Below are 21,134 nucleotides of genomic sequence, written 5' to 3' on the forward strand. Positions count from 1 at the left end.
TACCGTGAGAATTGATCTGTACAGCACTGAGAATGAAAATAGGGCACGGGCCACTCCGGAGCACGTTTTGTCATTGAACAGCATTTACAGTGACATTTACAGAATAAATATACAACAGAAACAGAGAATCTCTAGGTTATTATCCCGTCTCCTCTCTGTATAGGTTTTATATTTATAATATACCTTTTTGTGTTACCTTCTCACCGACTCTGCCTCTCACTGACGCTGCAAGAAGAGGGGAGGAAAGCCAACGCCTCCCCGGCTGGTTTGGGAAGCGCGATGGGACAGACGGAGGCCCGGATCCCTCCGCCGGGGCTGGAGGAGCATCACACCGCGGGAGCGGAGGGGACTCAGTGCGTCGGCTGCGGGAGGCGTCCCGCTCCGTGAACTCCATGGGAGCTACAGTGGGAACCTGGCCCCCGGCGCAGGGGCAGTGGGAAGGTGACGCTGGGCAACGGCTTGGCTCATCCTCTGTTTTGCTGGTTGGGTGGAGGAAACTGGGGACAGAGGGAGAAACAAGAGATGGGAGGGAACATCGTGCCTAACAATGGGGAAATGCGATGGGTTTTGTGCTTCTCCCAGTCAGAGACGATGCGGTGGGGATATTTCCGTGTCCCTGTGCATGGGCAGGGGAAGGAGAAAGAAAGCAGAGGGGATGGTGAAGGGGGGACTGCCAGAGGAGAGGCAAGAGCATGGCTGCTCCTGACCACTGGTGCTTCTCGGAGAGATCAAAGACTGAGCTGCTTTGGTTCAGCCCACGCCTCCGTTTCGTTTCCCCCCTGGAAAAATGGTTAACGAAGGGCCTGAGCTCATTGTCCAGGAAGAGTCTCCAGGTCACCAGCCAAGCCCACAGAGCAGGACTATAAATAAAGGATCACGAGCCACCAGAGAAATGTTACCATGGGGTCCTCCCAGCCCCGGGGACGCGAAGAGAAGTCAAGGATGTGGGGAGTGGACTGGGTACTTTCTGCCTTCACCTCCCAGCCGAAAGGAGAATCGAGGTGGAAGAAAACCCATTGAGAAGGAGGAGAGGAGGGCTTGTGGGGAAGCACCTACAGACTTGGCCTTCAGCGTGGCTTGAAATACCACCATGCAGGATCTAAGCCCAGCAGAACCAAGGACAAGGAGCTCTCTCAGCTTTTGGGGGCCATAGCAAGGTGCTAAGAGGGAGAGAGGGTGCAAGCAGGCAGCTGCTCCCCTGTCCCCATGGGGAAAGGAGGAAGATGCCACGTAATACTGGTACCCATGATAGAAAGGCTCGGCTACACGTTCAGGGAAACGACCCTCAGTCCCAGTGGGAGAGACTCGGAGCTGGGAGAGCCCAACCTCTCCGAGACAGTCTGGGGAGAAACAATGCAAGGTCACATCAATCCAGTCCCCGGATAATGGGGATGGCTCAGCAGATGCCCCTGGGCTCACCAGCCTGGATGAAGGGCAAGCGGGGACACTGGGACCGGGCGCTGACTCCCAAGAACTGCTGACTCAGCAGACGCCCGCGGTCCCCAAGAGCTGGTTAACCCCACCCAAAAGCCGGTGAGCTCCTGCGGGAGTGCGACGGGAGGCCGTGCAGAGCCCCTGGCTCAAAGCGATGAGAAGGGAGGACGCACGTCCAGAGATCATCCCTGCTCAGCTCACCCCAGCTGGGGGGGGCAAGGGAGGTGGAGTCGGGGGGGGGTTTCCTGAGACCTAAACCAGGTCTGTGGTAGGACTGGACGTCCCACAGCTTCTCTGCTTGTCCCTCTGGGACATCTAAAGAGAGAGGCAAGAGGAGACGATCGCCACACAAGGTATTTTAGTTCAGCAGAGCATCCCACAGGTTAGGAGCAATCCCAGGGGAGCACTCCTGACCCCCATCACGGTAACCCTAACCAGACCCCACGCACGCCCACGCGTCCAAATCACCCTCACGTCAGAGGTCCTGCTGCCACCCAGCACGGTAACTGCCTGACCACGTCGTCCCACGGACGTGACGTCTCTGTGTCTCAGAACAACCCACAGACGCTGTCCCCACGCTGATGGTCACAAAATGGGTACCGAGGATCCGCCACCCGCAGTCTCACACACCGCAATGCCTCAGCCAGCCCCGCGCTGCTCCCCGCCAACCCTGGTCAAAATTTTGGGGCTACTTGGGTGTGTCCACAGCTAAAAAACTACAGGAGATACAACAACAACAACGGTGGTGACAACAGCAGCACCTTTTTGTGCTTTGAACATTGATGGTTAATTGTGCTCGTTGGAGTAAGGCCATGACTCCTCCCGGCTCAAGGACAACAGACCAGGAGAGAGCGCTGGGTGACAGGGGAAGCGGGGTTGGCTTTCCACGTGAGGCCAGGTTCTTTTTCCAACCATCAGCTGCTTAGGAAAAAAAAAAAAAAAAAAAAAAAAAAAAAAAAGAGAGATTCTTTGCTTCGGATTGGAGCTGCGTGAGAACAACTCTCAGAAAGACATTGCAGCGTCTCTCGTTCCTCCTCCCTGCCCCGAAGACGAGCCTGGGGTGTCCTGCCTCTCAGCCTCTCAGCCCAGGGTTGTCGGAGGAGTCCTGCCCCTCCCGCAATCCTTTCTTCTCGACGTCATCTTAGAAATGGCTGCTTTTGGTTATGATTTTAAGAGGGGTTTCTTCTTCATCTTCCTTATTAATTAATTTTCCTGTTGCCCGGACGGCCAGGACCCACTCCCCAGTGACCTCCTCTCCCGGCGGGGGTGGTCGGCAGGCAGCCATCACAGTTCGGATTCAGGGGTGCTGGCCAGGAGGTACCCGCTCCCGTAGCGTCCGTTGGGGGCACTGCTCATTTCCATGGGGGAGTTGCTCCCAGGACCCAGGTAGGACCGGTGCGTGGGCATAGGGGACGGGGTCTCGCTGGGCACTTTGCTCAGGATGAAGCGGGTCTCGTCATTGTCTTCCAAATTGGAGATGTCCTTCATCATCCGGCCCTTCTTGTAGGTGACAGAGAGGGTGTTGGAGCCGTCCGAGACCAGGTGGAACTGCCGGAGGATGAAGACCAGAGGTAGAGGGAGGGATGCCAGGATGATCAGAGAGATGAGGATAGCCATGGCCCAGGTCGGGTAGAAAAGGAACTTCTCAGCAGCCTGGAACAGACAGATATTAGTGTCAAGGGGCAGGTACAGCAAAGGCGATGCACACCAGGTACGACGTCTCCTAAGCGCTGGGCAACTCCTGCTGCCTCCTGCCAGCCTTCACCCTCAGGGGCACCACAGGAAGCGATCAGAACGGGGGGTTCAAATCAAGGAAAAGGACATGGTCCTGCACACAGCGCGTAGCTGTGGAAGCAACCAAAATCCGTGCTCAAACTTCAGCCCTCAGAGCCGGCTGGAGACGTTTGGGCAGTGTGGACAAACCTGACTGCTTGCAGGGGATGAGTGGCCACAGGCAGAACGTCCCCCAGCAGGAGAGGGGAGGGAAAAAGAGCAGAGCGGTGAAAAGCAAAGTGGTCTGCAGCTGTCAGCTGCCCCCTGCTCAGCCCGGACACGGGGTGGAGGCGGCTGCTGGGAAAAGAGCTGCGCTCACCTCCTCTCTGATCCACGCGCTGTAGCCCGGGGGGCTGACTCCCAGCTGGATGATGCTGGCGGTCATCAGCACGGCCATGCAGATAGGAGAGACATACTTCCAGGTGTAGTAGTAGAACTGATAGGGCCGGAAACCCAGCATTTCCGTCAGCTCCTGCATGAACCTGCCGAGAAGAAGAGATGGAACCATGCCGTTCCCCACCTCCAAGCAAGAAACTCCCTCTCAGGAGGCCCTGCTGTAAATTATGCTCAAGGTAGAGCCTGAAGATTAACCCAGCTGATCCAGGCAAGCATCTCAGCATCCCTCAAGCCTGTAAGACTGGTTGGGAACCTCCTAAGGAAAAGATCGTTTCAGCCTGCTTTGCTCTGGCCAATTTATGAACAACAACAGGCACAGCAGGGAACAAGGTGCCCTGCCAGAAGGGCCTGGAAACCTCAGACGAAAGCATAATCCCAAGAGACAGAGCACCACAACCAACCAGACACCCAGGAGAAGGACCTGCTCCTGGGGCTGGGTACAGCTCGGGCAGAGCAGAGGATCAAGGTGAACCAAGTTCCTGCCTCTGTAAGGCAGCTGCCCCTGGGGCGTTTGCTCCATCAGAGCTGGCCTCCTGGGGAAAAGTCAGATGGAAAAGAGCTGGAAGGAGGGGTTTTAGCCAGGAGTTACAGCACAGTTTTGTTGTACGAATGCCTTACTTCTTGGTGCCATAAATCCAGGCCACAGCAATGTTCTCCAGGATGACCACGACAGTGAGCGGCAGCGTGGCTGAATAATCGTCAAACATGGTGACAAAGTAATTCCCAGAGCGCTGCACAAAGATCAGTCCCACCACGAAAGCGAAGATGCAGCTACCAACTGCGGGGAGCAAACAGACACGGTCAGCAGAGCACCCCAAGGGGAACCAAGGCCTCCATCACGCAGTCTCTGAGTTAGCAGGACCCAGTACCTATCCACCACGTCCACACTCTCCTGGAGTGTCTCCCCAGGGCAATGGGGACCCTTCCACCCCTTCCCCAGGAGGATGCAGGAGAAAAGACCTCACCTGTGAACACTTCCTTCCGCACCTTGAAGGTGTCAATGATGGGCGTAGTGATGCCTGACATGGTCCCGATCATGCTCCCCAACCCCAGGTTTATCAGCATCAGGAAGAACATGACGGACCAAAATGGTGAGGCTGGAAAGTGGGTCATGGCTTCTGTGAAGGCAATGAAGGCCAGGCCAGTTCCTTGCACCGACTGTTCAGGGGGATAGAGGACCAAAAGATGAGGAAAAACACACCAGAGACAGCGTACAAGCCCCTGCGTGCCTCAGGTCTCTTCTGTCGCACTGAACGACTCTTTGAGGAAAGAACAATCCAGGCTAGTACCCCAACCTGGAAGCAGTGACGACCCTGCTAGATTTACTATGGGCAGACCTTTCCCCCACCCCAAGAAGGACCACTGTGTGCTTGGGAAGACCACAGGAACGGGGAATCCCCATCCCTGGAAGGCCTCTAAAAATAGTTTTTCCAGATCTACATGCCAGGAGTGACACAAGTAGAGCAGCTCCTACCAGGGAGAGGCAATGGGGTAGGTGACCTCCTGGTCCTACCCAGGAGTGCCACCAGGTACCTTGTTGAGTTCGTCCTCCAACAGGCAGGGGTCCAAGCCCAGTTCTTTGAAGTGCCCCTCTTTCACCGTCATGATCACCTTGTACATCTCATTGTAGTCTTTGGCAGTGAGGTGGGAGAAATTCACGTGGGGCGGGATGAGGTCATGGCTCAGCACGTTGGTGTTCAGGTAGCCCAAGATCTTCTCAGCGTTCCTAAGGGAGAGCAGAGCCTGGTCACCCAGTGATGTCCCCTTCCTTCCAGGGTGGAGAACGGGGCCTGATCACACCAGACCTTTGTCCCAGGCAGGATGAACCACCCCAGGTCACATTTCCCAGGTCTCAGGGGACCTCTTGGCAGTTCCCCAAGGTGTAAGTAAACATTGCATTCAGCCACATCACAGAGGATGCAGATGGGGGCTCAACAGGGAAAGGGCTCTCTGTGCCTCCTTCTCAGGCTTATCACCTGCTCTGGGACTGCACACTGCACGGCCAGGACTTTTATGGATGCAGCCCACCATCTAAAGACAACACTAGGTGCACAAATTCACCTTCCTCCAGCTGCTTCTGGGGTATGGCACAGCAGCTCCCTCACCCTTGCAGACAAGTGGACCCTACGATGAGCGGAAACTGGGGGAAACCTGGGTGATGTGACCAGGCATGTTGGATTTACCCTCAATCTGCAAGTTAGGGCTGGATTTTAGGTTGGAGGAGCTGAATACTCAACTCCCTCAGCTACATCTCTAGAGATCCAGGTCTTGACCATCATGAACTTGGGTCCAGCAAAACACAGTATCACCCGGCTCCAGAGCTCTTACTCTATTGCGTCTAGACCCACCACTACCAGCAAAGATCTGCCCGCTCCAAACAGAGAAAAAGCAAACCCTCTTACTCCACCACACATTTCTCATTCATGATGTTGGCCTTGAAGCCCAGCACAGCAAACACAACCAGGGTGGCCAGGACGGACGTGAAGAAGTTGATGAAGGAGACGAGCGTGGCATCAAAGTGGCAGTTGTTGTCCTGCTTGTTGTAGCTGGAGAAGGCAATGACCCCCCCAAAGCCCAAGCCCAAGGCGAAGAAAACTTGCGTAGCTGCCTCCCGCCACACCTGGGGGTCCAGCATCTTGTCCAGCTTGGAAGGAAGACACAAAAAGTTAGGTGGTTTGGTGACCCCACAACCCATCCCTGTGGAGCCAGAGCTAAATTAAGAGGCTGCTGTGCCTACAGCCTGGGCTGGTTTTGGAGCAGCCATGGGCATGCTTTGACCTACCACGATCATTGCCCAGCACTCATAGATCCTTTTCCTCTTTCCCAAAGAGGGGGCAACTGAAGCACGGAGAAGAGCAGATGAAGGTTTGACCTGACGGTGGCTCTGGCGCTCCATCTGCCCCAGAGTCCACGTTGGGTGCCTGCTCTCCCAGTGCAAAGCCCTGCAGCTTCCCAGTGGACTGTCCAGCTGCCCTACCCAAGTGATGGGTGCCACCCAGTGATGGGTCTCCATCCTCCCCCAGCCATCTCCTGCCTCCTGGAGCACTTGACATCAAACGTCTCAGCTGGCGGGTTCGTTTAACCTCCCGTCCCTCCAGCCACATCCCCCCATCCTGCGAGCCAGAGCATCATTCATCAAGAGATCATAATTAATATTTTCTAACAGCCTCGCCGGATGAGCTGATTCATCTACATCTCTGCTTAATTAATTAATTAGCTGCTTAATTAATGGATGCATACCACCAGCAGGGGTTTTGCTGCCAGCCTCTTCCCATGGAGTCTTTAAATATTTCTTGGGCACCCCCAAGCCCCCACCCTGGTGTCTGGGCACCTAAAGGTGATGGGAGTGATGTTAAGGCTCAAAGCAGCTCCAGGGCAGTGGGTTTGTGAGGCCTTTGGCTGTCCTGGCCATATTTAGGGTGCTGCTGGCACATCCTGGTGACATATCAGGGTCTGCGAGGTAGTTTGGGATCGATACTCTGCTTTTTGGGATGGGGAGCAGGGAAAACAGAGTGTGACCAGCAGGAGGAGAACCTGCTTGGAGTCTGCTGGGCATGGAGGCTCTCACCTTGGGAGTGAACATGTGCATGATCCCATCCACCGCCCCGCGCAGCAGAAGTCCCCGCACCAGGAAGCAAACCAGCACCACGTAGGGGAAGAGGGAGCTGAAGTACATCACCTGGGGCGAGAGGGATGCGACATGGGCACGTTCTCATTTACTGCCTGCCGAGCTCTGCCACCTCCCCATCCAACCCAAGGATGGCTCTACAGGGTTCCCCTCCCCAAAACAAGGTCTGCTCCTCGGGCAGCGCAGGATGCCACAAGTGCTGAAGTTCAGGTGGATCTGCAAAGTGCTCACACACACTTAAGAGAGAAAATGTCAGGGCTGCTGAATGCAAAGGTGCCTCTTCCCCACATCCTCTTTTCATCTTATTCTGTATCCCCCAGAGACGGCCCCGACTCTGGAGGGGGTGCGAGCATCCCAGGGGACACAGCATTCTTCAGCCACCCCAGATCAGGGCAGGAGAGCGTGCTCCAGGCGGGAGGTTTCTGTCTTGAGGACAGACCCCAGCCAGGCTCCAGTGGCCACCACTACCCACCTTCCCGGAAGACTGGATGCCTTTGATCATGGCCAAGCCAACAAGGCTCCAGGCCACCAGCAGACACAGCGTCATCTTCCAGTTGAGTCCCCCGCTCTCCGAGATGGAGTTGGAGATGTCCAGGGTCTCCCGGTACCAGAAGTAGGTGGTGGCCGAGCTCCTCTCGCATTCAGGCTCCACAACTGCAAGAGACCAGAGGCAGGAGAGCGTGAGGGGACGGGGGAAGAGTCACCCACCGTCTCCTAGAAGATGAACATCAATTAACATCAAAGATCTGCTGCAGCTGGCCAGGGAAGGCAGACCCTGCTGGAAACTAAGGGGCAGGAATTAATGGGGCTCATTTTTAGCAGGAAAAATAAGAGATCAGATATAAAACCATTGTCAGGTGGAAATAAGATGTTAAATACAGGGAGAGACATTTGCACTTCCTATAAAACCTCCAAGAGCGTCCTAAGGAGACGTTTGGATGCTATTAAACACTCTGGATCCCCAAACTGGCATCAAACCCCATCAGCGGGGACAGACCCCGTGGGGAGAGCATGGGAGAGACTCGGCCAACCCAAGGGAAACATCTGGGACCCAGTGCCCCAGGAGACACCTCAACCTGCAGCGTGCCCAACCTGTGACAGCTCTAGGTGTTGGGGGCCCCCAGTGTCCCACAGTCCCCCCTTCCCTGGGAACTGCTCCTGCCGTCCCTTACCAGCCACCGAGCCGTTTGTCACGACAGGGCACTCGCTCCAGGGAAGAGGGTACTGGAAGGACTTGAAGAAGTAGAAGATGCTCCAGCCGATGATGACGTTGTAATAGAGACCGACAAAGAAACAGACCTGGGAGGCGGGAGGAGGACACGGTATTGAATTGCAGGGAGCGACACCGTCCCCAGCACACCTCCCGCTGCGCAGGGACCCGGGGGGGCAGGGATTTGGGGATCAGGGGGTGGGCCCATGTCCCCGAACCATAAACCCATGAATAGAGCTGGAAAAACTCCCCCTGACCCCCAAACCACAGGGCCCCTCGAGGTTTGCTTCAAGGCCACCCTGGGGTCAGGGGGGTCCGAAGGGGCCCACGGGTGCACTCACGAGGCAGCTGGCGTAGCCGATGCCCCCCAGGCGAGGACAGATGTAATTCCAGACGCCGATGCTGCCCCGGCGGATCCGCTGCCCCACCGCCAGCTCCAGGAAGAAGAGGGGCAGCCCGATGATGACGAGCAGGACCAGGTATGGGACCAGGTAGGCACCTGGCGGGAGAAAGAAAGCTCATCATGGCCCCACCTTGCCTGCCCTGATGCAGCCAAGGACAGATGGACAGGGATGGGACAGGGACGGGTCCATGGGTTCGTTTGCAATGGAACTGGGAACACAGATCCGCGCCTGGGCAGCAGAGAGGAGAGCCGTGGAGAGGAGCAAACACACGTGCGTGGAGGGGAAGGGTGCGACAGCCCCTGCCAGCACGGGTACACGTGGGATAGAGCCCAACGCGCCTATGGACATGCTGCATCCGTACGGACACGTCGCCCCGCACGCAAGGGGACACCTCTATCAGCCAACCCCCGGGGCCACACACACACACCCCGACACGCACGTTCCCGGCCGTCTCAGACACGAGCCCTCCCGGTCACCCAGGTCACGCCTGCACACGCGTGTCCGAGCACAGCTGAGACCCCTGTGCCAACACGCACCGCTCACGGCCACCCACATCCCCAGCAGTCACCACGCCACGTGGAGCGAGGTCCTCTGGACTGAAACCGCTCGAATTAGAAACACGGTTAATCTCTGCCTAATTGAGGAGGCCGGAGAGAAATTAGCAATTCCTGAAGCACAACCAGTGACCGCACAGCGCGATGACTCACACTGCAGCGCCGGGCTGTGCAGCACTCCAACCTCCTGCCAGCGGCTGACGAAGGGGCTCAGGAGCACGCAGCCCGCTCCCGCGGGGCGGCAGGCGATCCAAAGGCGCGCGCCGGAGCCCGGTTGCTTTGGGCAAATTCGCAGCTGGATTTACCCCGGTGACAGCCACCAGCCCCTGGCCCCAGGCAGGATGTGCGGCAGGTGACGTGGCTCCGAGCAGCGGTGCCACAAAGCCGTTCAGGTGGGCACGTAAATCAAGACGCAGCAGCCCAGGGTGATTAGGAGGACAGGGGAGAGGCAGAGAGCAGGGCCAAGCTGGAGCCCGGTGTAATTCGGGAAGGACCGCAAGCATCCCGTCTCTGCCACGCCGTCCCGGGCATCCGCATCCCGACCCGCGGACGGATGGAGATGACACAGGCGGACAGACTGAGACGCAAATCTGTCCAATATTGGAGATTTTCTTCTGTGGTCTCTGGAAAGGTGGGCACCAGCTCACGCCCGTGCACTGCCGTGCTCGGCAGCACTGGTGTGGAAGCCCGTCCTGGCTCCCGGCACACCGAGTCCTGGGAATTTGGCTCCAGCGCATCTCGCTACCCAGCACGCAGCCGCTCTCCTCTGCGGATCCCCACCAGGGAAGCAGGAGAGAAAGCAGCAGCCGCCACCACATCCCGGGGCTGCTTGGCACAGCCAGAAGCGATCCCTCCATCACTCCCCAGCTCCCGCATCTGTCTGTCCGGCACCAGCCTCACAGCCCACGGGAATCTCAGCCGGGGGCCAAGAGGTTAAAGGTGGTGGGAAGAAAAGGCAGAAAATCAGTGTCTGCCCCACGGGACAGGTGAGATGGTGCCACCTGGCCAGAAGGAAAAGTGCAGGAAAGCTCAGCAATCTGCTGCTCCAGCCAGTTCCCACCTCCGTGCCTCAGTTTCCCCATCTGTAAAATAGGGGCAGTGGTTGGGGCAGCCTGTAAAGCCTTTTCTGAGACCTGCAGCGGGAAGGTGTCACACAACGGCAAGCTGCTCCTAAAACCAGCGGCTCCTAAACCCACCCTGGATTCGCCAAGGAATGCGCCAGGAACGCCAGCCCGGGAATGCTCTTCCTGCTACCCAGCTGAGGGTGGAGCCTTGCAAACACACAGGACAGCAGAGACCTCAGCGTAAGCTGAGAACCGTTCATTCATTGCACTAATGACAGCTCGTTATTGACTGCTGTGCCAGTGGGGAAACTGAGGCACAGCAGGGTTAAGCACTTACGGAGAAGCGGGATCTCCAACCTCTGGGTCCGAGCTGGTTCCCAACTTCATTTAACTGGGAAAACCCACTTGGGAGCCAGAGGCCAGACGCGCAGAGCTGAGCACGAAGCCAGCAGGGCCATTTCGATCTGTCCCAGCCCTGAATTCACCCCAGGCTCTGCCTCCAACCTCCTTCGAGCCACACGTACAACGCGCCCAACACCGGCGTTCGAGCACCGCAACACGACCCAAGACCACGCCCAGATGTCCCGTTGCCCTTGCGACACACCAAATACACCACGCTGCACCAAAACCCAGCCTGGACCCAAACTGGGACGCCGGGGAGATGCTGGGATGCAGGCGCCGGCCGCAGCGCGCTCCATCCCAGCCGGGAAGGGAAGGCGACGGGGGTGTGAGCAGCCCCGGTGGGAAGTGCTGACTGCACAGGTCTTCGTTTGGGAGAATGACTCATCGCAAAGATGACACCAGAGACGTTTTAATTATTGAGAGCGCTGCAGGCCTGCACGGGGGGCACGCCGAGTGGCGCAGCGCCGGGGACGTGGCAAGGGGGAAGAGGGGATCCCGGCTTCGTTCAACGCCGCTCGGCAGGGGCTGCTTACCGTCGCTGCAGGGGAGGGGCCTCGAGGGCTGTGTTTGGATTAATGATGCTCATCAGTGTCATGAAGGTGTCAGGTCTCAGCACAGCTGGAAGAGACCTAGCACTCCGGGCTGCTCCTGGAAGCCCAAGGAGGGGGCACGGGGTGGGACAGGAGGACGGGCTGGCTGGAAGGAGGGTTTGGGAAGGGGCTGGAGCCTACACAATGCGGCTTCGGGATCTAGGGAAGTGGAGGGACTCTCATTTTTTTTTCCCCCACGAGTTTCCAAATTGCTCCAGCAGAAACTGGGGGCTGCAGCAGGAAACCCTGGCTCCTGGCCTGCGGTTTGCCTTGACTTTGTAGCAGGCAGGTGGACATCCTTTGGGAAGTGGCCACCCTGGAGGCTCCTGCATCTCTACACTGATGTACACGCAGCAGCAAGCAGCTCCTGGCTGCCCCTTTCCACTCTCAGAGCCCAAATAACCCCGTCCTGCCCTGGGATCCACATCCTGACATGCAGCGATGCAGGATCAGGTCGTAGCCCCTTCTCCAAGGGCCGAGCCCATCCCTGCCCCATCTCTCACCTCCTCCGTTCTTCTGGCAGAGGTAGGGGAAGCGCCAGACGTTGCCCAGCCCCACGGAGTAGCCGATCTGCGCCAGGATGTACTGCAGCTTGCTGTTCCACGCCGGCCGGTTCTCCACGTCCAGCTCCTCCTCTCCATCCTTCTGCTTGTCCCAGGTCTCCCCCGTCACATTGAGGACGCTGCGTTTGTAGTCCACCGGCTCTTCGTGGGCCAGCAAGTCGGCCACCGACTCGGTGACGTGCTCACTGCTGTGCTCCCGCTGCGTCACCTTGCTGTTCTTCGGCATCGGGACAGCTTCTGCGTGGCCCAGTCGGGCAGGATGGGGTGAGGGGAGAAGACGAGCGTCCCGCAGGGAATGGCACCTGTGAGAGCTACAGCTCGGGCCTCACCTCCTCTTCATCCGCAGGACCTGGGCAGGAATGGGGACAGCGAGGATGAGCTGGTTTTACCTTACCCCAAGGGTGTCCTGGTGCCGGTGGGAGCGGCGCCACCACAAGAAGGGTCTCCATCGCCCCACTCCCTGGGGACCTCCCTCTGGGCTGGGGGATGCCAAGGGCCCCCTTCTCCATGAAGGACGCACCAGGAGCAACCCCCCGGCTCAGCATTCCTGGAGAGGAGCCTCCCACGACCCACAAGAGTGAATTGCCCCAAGCTGCAGGGGACGGTGACCAGCGACGGAGCTGGCCACATCGCTCTGACATCTCTTTTACCCTCTAACCACCTCGCTCCCAGGCCAGCAGCACCGGTGGGGACCAAACCACATCCAGCGCTGGCCAGGGCTCTGCCCTCCCTGCCCCGGCAGAGCCCGGGCTTGGCCCCACGGCAGCTCGGAAGCGCTGAGGGGACAGTGACAAACGCCCAGGCCATCTCTCCATCCCTGGACGTTATCAGAAGTGACTTAAAAGCCTGGGGGCGTGCAGCTAAATCATCCCGGGCAGCTTTTCAACAGATAACGGCTGCAGAACAGCGGCAGCCAAGGCCAAGCCATCAATTGTCCCAGCCCCTCCACCTTCCCAGCCCTCACCGGTGGGCTAGCCTTGGCTGCAGAGTGCCGAACCCATCCCACAGCATCCACGCCATCACGCCAGTTTGCCCCCACCACCTCATCCCCAAAACCAGCATCACCAGATCCCAGGGGTGCGGGGCCAGGCTGGGCGCAGGCAGGGTAATTTTTGGACACACGGAGGAAGCATGGGTGGGAGCGTGGGTTCGCCACCGGCGTGGTGATGAGTGGAGACGCGCGGCTGGTTGTGTTTGCAAGTAGGCGGCCGCGCGTTTGCACCGGGGACTCCTCCGGCTGCGGGAGCGACCCTGCATTGTTTCAGGGGGTGCCCGTGACCTGGCTCAGCCTCGCAACACTCGCCCTCGCCTTGAAAAGCTGCGGCGCATCAGGGAAATCCTCTCTGCTGGGGCTCCCCAGCTCAGGAAAGCACCATGTCCCTCCTCTCCATACGGGGAGAACTGGGGTCAGACTGGCACCTCCTGCCCCAGCTGGGACCGTGGAGCTTCACCAACTTTGGAGAAGACACAGAAACCTCACATCTTGGAAAAATGACTCTCCCAAAGGGCCACACTTGCTTCTTTTCTCTCCTCTCCACCCCTGCTCCCCAGGAGACACCACGCTGGTCACCAGCCCCTGGAAGAGCGACGGTGCCATGCCGGGGGACCTCTCCCACCCCCGCCTGCCCGCAGCATCCTCTCACCCTCACCCTGGGGGCTTTCTCCTTCAGTCTCGTACAGGACCCAGGTGGCATCACCCAGGTGACATTGCGCAAGTGACCCATCACTGCAGGCCTTGGGCAGCCACCCCTCGGTGCGGGTGGCCAGCCTCTACCAGGATGGACCTCCCGCTGTCCCCTCCAGCGAGCCAAAGGAAAAAAAGTCTCCCATGATTTTCCAGAGCCATCCATCCTCAGCTCTTCTTGCCTTTGGACAAATATCCAGCTTTTTGACCCAGTTCAGCTCACAATCCCAAATCGTTTCACAGCAGCAGGCTCAGCCCAGGCAGCAAAGCCCACCCCCACCCAGCGCACCGCGGTCCCGACCCAGCACGGGAGGGAAGCAAGGCATCAGCGGCAGAAAACCTCACCCTCCTTCGCCCTCACCTTGGTGTTTTTTCACCTCTGAAGAAAGTTCTCCCTTTGCCAGGCCCCATTCCTATTAGAAAAGCTATTTTCGGCTGTCGGCTGCATCCGTTGCCAGGCAACCGTGTCGGCTCCACATCTCTCCTGGACCCGCTTCTCCAGAGAAGCCGTTTGAATTATTCTTTCAAGCCTGGCCCAGCAATATTTAATTTCCTAACGAGGGCTCATTCACGTAAACCACTCATGGCTCGATCGTGGCAATTACCGGCACGTGGCCGCCCGGGGCTGGAGCATCCTCAGCCGGGATGGGGACGGGCACAGAGGGCAGGGAAGGGCCTCATCCAGCGGCCAGAAAATCATCGATTTTGGATCAGGCTCTGCACGGATCAGTGCAGACCTGCTTGAACCACCCGTGAGCGATTTGCTGCTCTCTGTCTGCTCAGCAGCCGCTTAAGCTCCTTCTGAGCAAGGGTGACTCAGAGCTTCAGTAGGACTCAACCTCGGGGGCTAAAGTCTCTCTTTGGGGTAGGGACAGAGCCCAGAAGAGCTGGGATCTGCCCGCTGAGCCCCCAGAGCTCAGTGCCCCACGGGGAGGGCATCCAAACCACTCTCCTGGGACAGCTCAACCCCTTGGAGCAAAGCCTGGGAGATGCCCGGCTCCAGAGAAGATGGTGTTGAGCCAGGCCAGCGTGATGGGGCCAAGACAAACCCTGCAGCATCTCTCTCTGGATCTCTGCCTCTCCCCTCCCCAGTTTAGGTGTCGTCCCCCTCCAGTGCTATCCTTAGTAGGGAGGCAGCAGGACACAGCAGTTCTTGAAAAGCAGGTTTCTTCGAGCACCTCCAAAGCCCCAAAGGGTCTCAGTGCCTTTGAGGACACTCGAGACAGCAACATTCCCACAGGATTTAGAATCATAGAACAGTTTGGGTGGGAAGGGACCTTTCCAGGCCACCCAGTCCAACCCCCCTGCCAGGAGCAGGGACATCTCCAACCAGATCAGGTTGCTCACAGCCCCGTCCAACCTGGCCTGGAATGTTTCCAGGGATGGGGCATCCACCACCTCTCTGGGCAACCTGGGCCAGTGCTCCACCACCTCAGCATAAAAAATTGTTTCCTAACATCCAATCTGAATCTGCCTCCCTCTATTTTAAACCATCACCCCTCGTTCTGTCACAGCAGGCCCTGCTGAACAGTCTTTCCCCACCTTTCCTGCAGCCCCCTTTAGGCACTGGGAGGCCGCTCTCAGGTTTCCCTGGAGTCTCCTCTTCTCCAGGCTGAATCCAGGCTGATTTGGGGATCAAAGGGGTGCTCAGCTGCTCTCCTGGGGCTGGGGCAAGGGCTGTCCAGGCACCGCAATGAGACAACACCAGAGGACAAGATGAGGGTGAAGGAGCAGAGGTACAAGTCTTCCTCCCTGTGGGACACATGCCCAATTTAATCAAAAATTAATCTGCCAAAACTAATAACCACCCTGCAAGAAAGACGAGGCAGATCAGCTGACAACGACGAGCTTTCCGGGCTGGAGAGAGACAGAAAACCCTGTCACTGACAGATGGAGATTTGGCTTGTTTACTTAGCCCTCATGACCTTAATTTTCTTAAATGTGCTTTTTTCCTCTCTCTTTAGAAGACAGATTAGGGCCTTCCAGAGCCCATGGCTCCCAATAACCTTGCTTGCCCCCCAGACCAGGATGCCTTCGCACCAGCCACCTTTTCCAGGTAAAACCCGTGCTGGTGCCTCCCACACGGGCGCTCGGAGAGCGAGCACGGCTTTTCCGACGGCAGGACCAGGGAAAGGACCAGTCTGCGCTGGGGTCCGTGCCGTTGTCCCTAGGGATGGCGTGCGAGCAGCCACCCACACCTGCAGGACGTTAGGGAGGGAAGACGCCAGGGAAAGCACCACCGGACTGTCCCTGAGAACTTACCTCCTGCGTCTCCCACCGCTCCGTGTCCCTAGGCATCTCCTTGAATATTCCCACTTTCACGGTCCCTGCTGGGGAAGCTCCTGCTTTGCTACTGCCAAGGGGTTTAATCCCTGCCTGGAGGCTCCCATCGATCCCAGCTGGAGACAGAAACACCCACTGGGAAAAGCTTCCACTTGGGACGAGTGAAGACCTCCGGGAGCTGGGGGCACGGCGTCCCCCAGCCCAGCCCTGCCAGCAGCACCAGGAGCGGTTCAGCGGAGGAGGGATGCTCGGAGCCACGCATCCTGCCTCGGCCCATCTTTGCTTTCTCGGGAAGGCGGCCGGGGAGCAATAAAGCCAGTTGGAAATGTGTCAGCAGATCTTTCGGCCTGGCAGTGCGGAGGCAGGAGGGGAGGAGATGGGGATTCACAGCAGCCTGCGAGGAGAGCGGCCAGCAGAAAACGTGCTCTGCGTCTGAAGGACACTTCTCCTCTCCTGCATCCAAATTCTATGCTTATACCCTGTTTGGGTCCAGAAAGGGGAAACTGAGCCAGGAAAAACACAGCCTGAACTTAAAATTAACATCTAAACTACGGGGATGCTCTGCCGGTCCCTCCTCCTTCAGCTGCGACCCCGCTACGCCCAGCTTCCAAGCAAATCTCTCGCAGCTCCTAAAGGAGAGGGGAAAGATGCTCCCGGCGAGGCATCCGAGCTCACCAGGCCCGGGAAAGCCCGGCTCACTCCATCAAGGTCACAGAGCAGGGAAGGGAGGGAAAAGCGAAGGGGCCAGAGGGGTTTCGGGAGCTGGAAGGCCACTGGTTGGGGCTGGGAGATCAGAGCATCAATTTTCAGTTCCCCATCCTCCTCCACACGCACGGAGCCAGGGAAACCTTGCACCCAGAGCCAGGCTGTTCGGTGCAGGTGGGGAGACTGAAGCAGGGAGAGGAAGGGACGGATCCAAGGTCACTCAGGAAGCCAGAGGCAGACAGAAGGAAGGAGTATCCCTCCTGTCGTCCCTCTGCACCGCAAAGGGAAGGAGCCCTGGACACGCATCGCGGCTTTGAGACAAAACATGAGAAAACCGGCTCCAGGCCCCCCCACCCGCTGCTCCCTGCGGTCAGGAGGGCCTCAGCGCTGTGACAGGGGTTGCCTGCACAGAGTGGGTCCCTCGGGAGACATCCCACCTTCGGGAGGCATCCCACCCTTACAGCCCTCAAGGAACCACAGGCAGGACCCTCCCAGAAGCCCAGAACTCCTCTTCAAAGCCCCGAGAAGAGATTTTTGCCCCACACGGAAGCATCGCAGCTCTGACCCCCCCCAGCCCTGCTCCAAGCACCTTGCTGCAACCCCTGCCATGCAAACCTCCCTTCCAACAAGCCAAGGTGCCTCCATCTTAAACCTCTTCAGTGCTGGGGCATGCTGGTCCTCTCTGGCTCCATCTGGGCTCATTAGGGCTGCTCCCTCCATCCCCTCCTTTAAACAACCTCTGTTAATTAGCGCCAGGCTCTCGCCGCCCTGCGGAGATGGCACGCGGTGACTCAGTCCCACCAGCCGAGCCGCATCCCGCTGCGCGCCCTCCCTTACGCCCACGCGCGGAGAGGCGCGAGCAGATGGGTGTCCTGGGGCACCCATGAGAAGCTTCGCCAGAATCCAAGCCCGAGCGCGGGGAGCAGGCCAGTGGCACGCACCCGGCGCTGGAGATGCTCCACATCACGTCCTTCCCATGCGAACGCTCGGGCCCGCTTTAGCCTGGCGACGCCGGAGCGGTTCACAGTCGCTGATGAATCAGAGCTGCCCACGCTTCTGTCTTACACCTACTGACAGCGCCCAGATGTTATAAATAACCCCCAGCTCCTATAAAGGCAAGCAGAGGTGGGGCTGTCCCACAGCCACCCCCACCCGCTCTACCCCAGAGGTGGGTGCGTTTCCCACAGGCCCCAGCTTGGTTTGTTGGGTTTTTTTTTTTTTTTTTTACACCCCACGACACCACAGCGACTCTTTTCTTCCAGAGGTGCCAAGAAACTCACGGAAAGGGCAGTTTTGCTGATGGGTCACGAGACAGACACAACGGCGGCGGAGGGAAGGCCTTGGCACTTGGGTTGGTCACGAAGTCTCCGAGCCCGTTGATTCATGGAATTTGGGCTCCTTTCATCTCTCATTTAGCACCATGAAAACAGACATCAGCTGCGACAGCGTGACACCGTATCAAAGCCAGCCGTCACACGATTCCTTCGGGGCTCTGATTCACCGGATGAGCTTTTCCCAGTTAGATCCCGGTGATCCCTCTTAACTCACCGCTCCAGCTGACGGTTACTGACCGAACCCCATAACCAGGCCAGGTTTATCCCACCAGGCAGCAAACAGGCAGCGTCCAAATCCCCCTGCAAGCTCCGCTTTTCCCTATTCAATTCACGCAGCCGCTGCTACGTTTGTAAACAAACCAGTCCAAACGCGACCTGGGATGGGGTAAAACTGGAGCTTCTCCTCCCACGGCAGCGGTTTCGTCTGGACACGTGTGGGTCAGCATCTGATCTAGGGGGAATTTGATCCTCGTGACTCCAGCTGTAACTCCAGATTCCCTGCTCCGGGCAAGCCTGAAGCAGCAGTGGACTCCCTCCAGATTTTATCCAAACTCTTTTATTCTATCGATTTTAGCGGAGCCATCTCCAATTTATCCCGGAGGACAGCTCAGACCCACATTTTATTTCCCTTCCAAGAAGCCAAGTAGCAATCAAACCACCATCCAGGTTCCCTGACCCAATCCCGACACCTCCAGAGAGAGATTTGCAAGGAACTCAACGCCCTGCCGAGAATAGCTCAGCTGCTGTGGCATTTCGGGTTTTTTTTCCTCCCAAGACCAGAAATAGTTGCATCAGCTGGACTCAAACCTCAGGTGCCTCAGACACAAGGCGGGGAGCAGAAGGATTTCACCTTCTGGGTCCATTACTGAGACCGCATTTCCCAGCTGGCCGAAGCCTCATGCCCAGGGACCGATGCAAACCCATGCCCAGCCCCGACGCCGGCACGAAACACGCACCTTTGGGCGCGTTCAGCGCCGCGAGAAACGCGCAGAGGGGAATAAGGACTTCGCGCGCCCGATCCTGACAATGGTGTGAAAACGGGAGCGCAAGCCCCATTTTTTTTTTCCCTGCCTCAAAACCAGCCATCCCCATTCAAGGAGAAGCAGAAAAATTTAAAAAGGGAAAATAATCCCCCAGCACTCCGGGGGCCAGGAGGGAGGTGCTCACGCAGAGGAGCGCTTTCCCCTCTCCCAATGTGATTGCCAAGGTCAAGCTGGAAGCTGCATTTCCACCCATCCTCAGGCAACAACTCGGAGGGGACGAGCCCCGCCACCAACCCCAGCCGGGTGGCGAGTGCCACCCCCGCGGTGGCCACCCCCAGCCTCTCCGGGGTGGCTGAAGACATTTGCTGCCTTTGTGTGTCCCCCCCAGCCCTCCATGCCACCACCCTTAGGGCCACGCCTGATGCCTCCAGGTTTAGGTGCCCCCCCCCCCATCATAGCCCTGAGCATCTTCCCCCCTCACACCCAAAAAAAAGAAAAAGGGTGGGGAGGGGGCAAACAAAGCCGGTAGCACCCGGTGAAGGCGTAGACACTCCCCCCGGGAACGGGACCCCGGTTTGGGGAGCAGGGGGAGCAGCCTTACCTCGGCGCTGCGGGTCCCGGGGAGGGCGAAACCGACCGGTTCCTGGGGAAAACGGACCCGATTCCGGGAAAAATTCACCCGGTTTCCCCGCCCCGCCGCGGGATGGGGCGAGGCCGGTCGGCGGGTACCGGTGCCGCCGCACCGGGGAAGCTGCGCGGGTACCGGTAGCTGCGAGCGCGGCGGCGGCTGCTTTTCCTCCCCCCACACCCACTCGCGTCCGCGGATGCGCGTTGGGCTCGGCCCGGCCCCGCTCCCTTTCGCCGTGGTGTGGGGGAGGTAACTCCGCTCGACTCAGGGGGAAAAAAAAAATCAACAATTTAATTAAAAAAAACAAAAAACCTAAGAAGGGACACGCAGCCCCTGACGCAGGCTTGAGTCACCAGGGCTGCGCGTCAAAGCTGGGGTGTCGGGCCACCCCCCCAACCTCTCCGAGGGGGTTCTTGCATTTTAAAGGAAAAAAAAAATAAAAAAAAAAAACAACAGAACAGCAGCGGTGAGTCCTGGCCGAAGGGGTGGGTTCAGCTTCACCCACCCTGGTGCTGTGGGGAAGAGCAAAACCCCCTTTAAAATGCACACACATCCCCCCTCCTACCTAAAAAAAAAAAAAAAAAAAAAAAAAAGAAAGGTGCTGTGACTCTGCCCTGGGGGACAGGGAGATTTGGTCACCCCTTTCCTCCAAGGATAATTTGATGTATTGGAGGAGTTGCTTTGTCCAGACCCCCTAGAACCAAAGGGAGGCAGGAGGTGCAGCGGGGACCCAAATTCTGCCCCCCCCTCCCCCGCCATAACCCTGGGTGCAGACCTGGACGCTCCCCTTTAACAGCAGCGATGCTCGGGGCTGGCCCACAGCCCGGTGACACTCGGGGACCCCGGACCCAACACAGGGGACACCCCACCGCCAGCCACACCGGTTCCCTCTCACCAGTTCCAAAGCCGAGCCCAGGAGCGGCGCAAGCCGAGCTTGGGCTGTAAGCCAGCTTTGGAAACTGAGGTGTTCGCGTTTATGAACCCAGCTTTAACGCCGATGGCAAAACTCTGCAGGTAAAAGGGTCCTGCTCCCCGTCCCAACTGGACACAGTGGGATACGGTGGCACCAGGTATTTTATCAGGAGGAAGGCAGAAATACATGAGTACAAACAGCTCTTCAGGGCAAATAAACCCCAAATCCAGCTTTTTTAGGCTTAATTGACCACAGCCACATAGGCTGCCTTGATGCAGTAGCCGCGGCGTGGCCCAGGCTCACTTATAGAGCTCAGCTCCCCCCTTCTGTTCACTGAGTCCCGCCCGCAGAAAACACCTAATTGGGTTAATTAGGAAAGCCAGAGGGCTGGGAGGCTGGTTTGCTGGTGGGGAAAAGGAGTTTTCAAAGGAGTTCATGGCTGGTTCAGCACCTGATGGAAATGATTAAGAAAACCCCCAAATTCAGCCTATCCAGACCCCAGCAGCGTAGCCTGGACGCATCTCCCCAACCAGTGTGGTACCAGTATCCAGCTCCTGGGCCTGCAAGAAAACCCTGACAGGAGAAA

General features: G+C 58.1%; 1 protein-coding gene across 2 annotated transcripts; it reads right to left on the bottom strand.

Annotated features, from left to right (window-relative positions):
* Positions 1 to 19,847, bottom strand: SLC6A17 (solute carrier family 6 member 17). 2 transcript variants are annotated; one of them, XM_086765721.1, is made up of 12 exons: positions 19,609 to 19,847; positions 11,959 to 12,367; positions 8,783 to 8,940; positions 8,404 to 8,530; positions 7,704 to 7,885; positions 7,172 to 7,282; positions 6,006 to 6,247; positions 5,137 to 5,329; positions 4,569 to 4,761; positions 4,222 to 4,381; positions 3,527 to 3,689; positions 1 to 3,087 (listed from the first exon to the last, which is right to left on the bottom strand). In XM_086765721.1, exons 2-12 carry the CDS (start codon positions 12,242 to 12,244, stop codon positions 2,719 to 2,721), a joined length of 2,184 nt encoding a protein of 727 aa, XP_086621847.1. In that variant the 5' UTR covers positions 12,245 to 12,367; positions 19,609 to 19,847; the 3' UTR covers positions 1 to 2,718. The 2 variants fall into 2 exon arrangements, with proteins under 2 accessions (XP_086621847.1, XP_086621848.1); XM_086765722.1 differs by lacking the exon at positions 19,609 to 19,847 and adding an exon at positions 18,981 to 19,102.
* Between the last annotated feature and the right edge of the window lie 1,287 nt (positions 19,848 to 21,134).

Source organism: Chlamydotis macqueenii, chromosome 23, assembly GCF_036417535.1.
Source record: "Chlamydotis macqueenii isolate bChlMac1 chromosome 23, bChlMac1.mat, whole genome shotgun sequence".
Taxonomy (NCBI): domain Eukaryota; kingdom Metazoa; phylum Chordata; class Aves; order Otidiformes; family Otididae; genus Chlamydotis; species Chlamydotis macqueenii.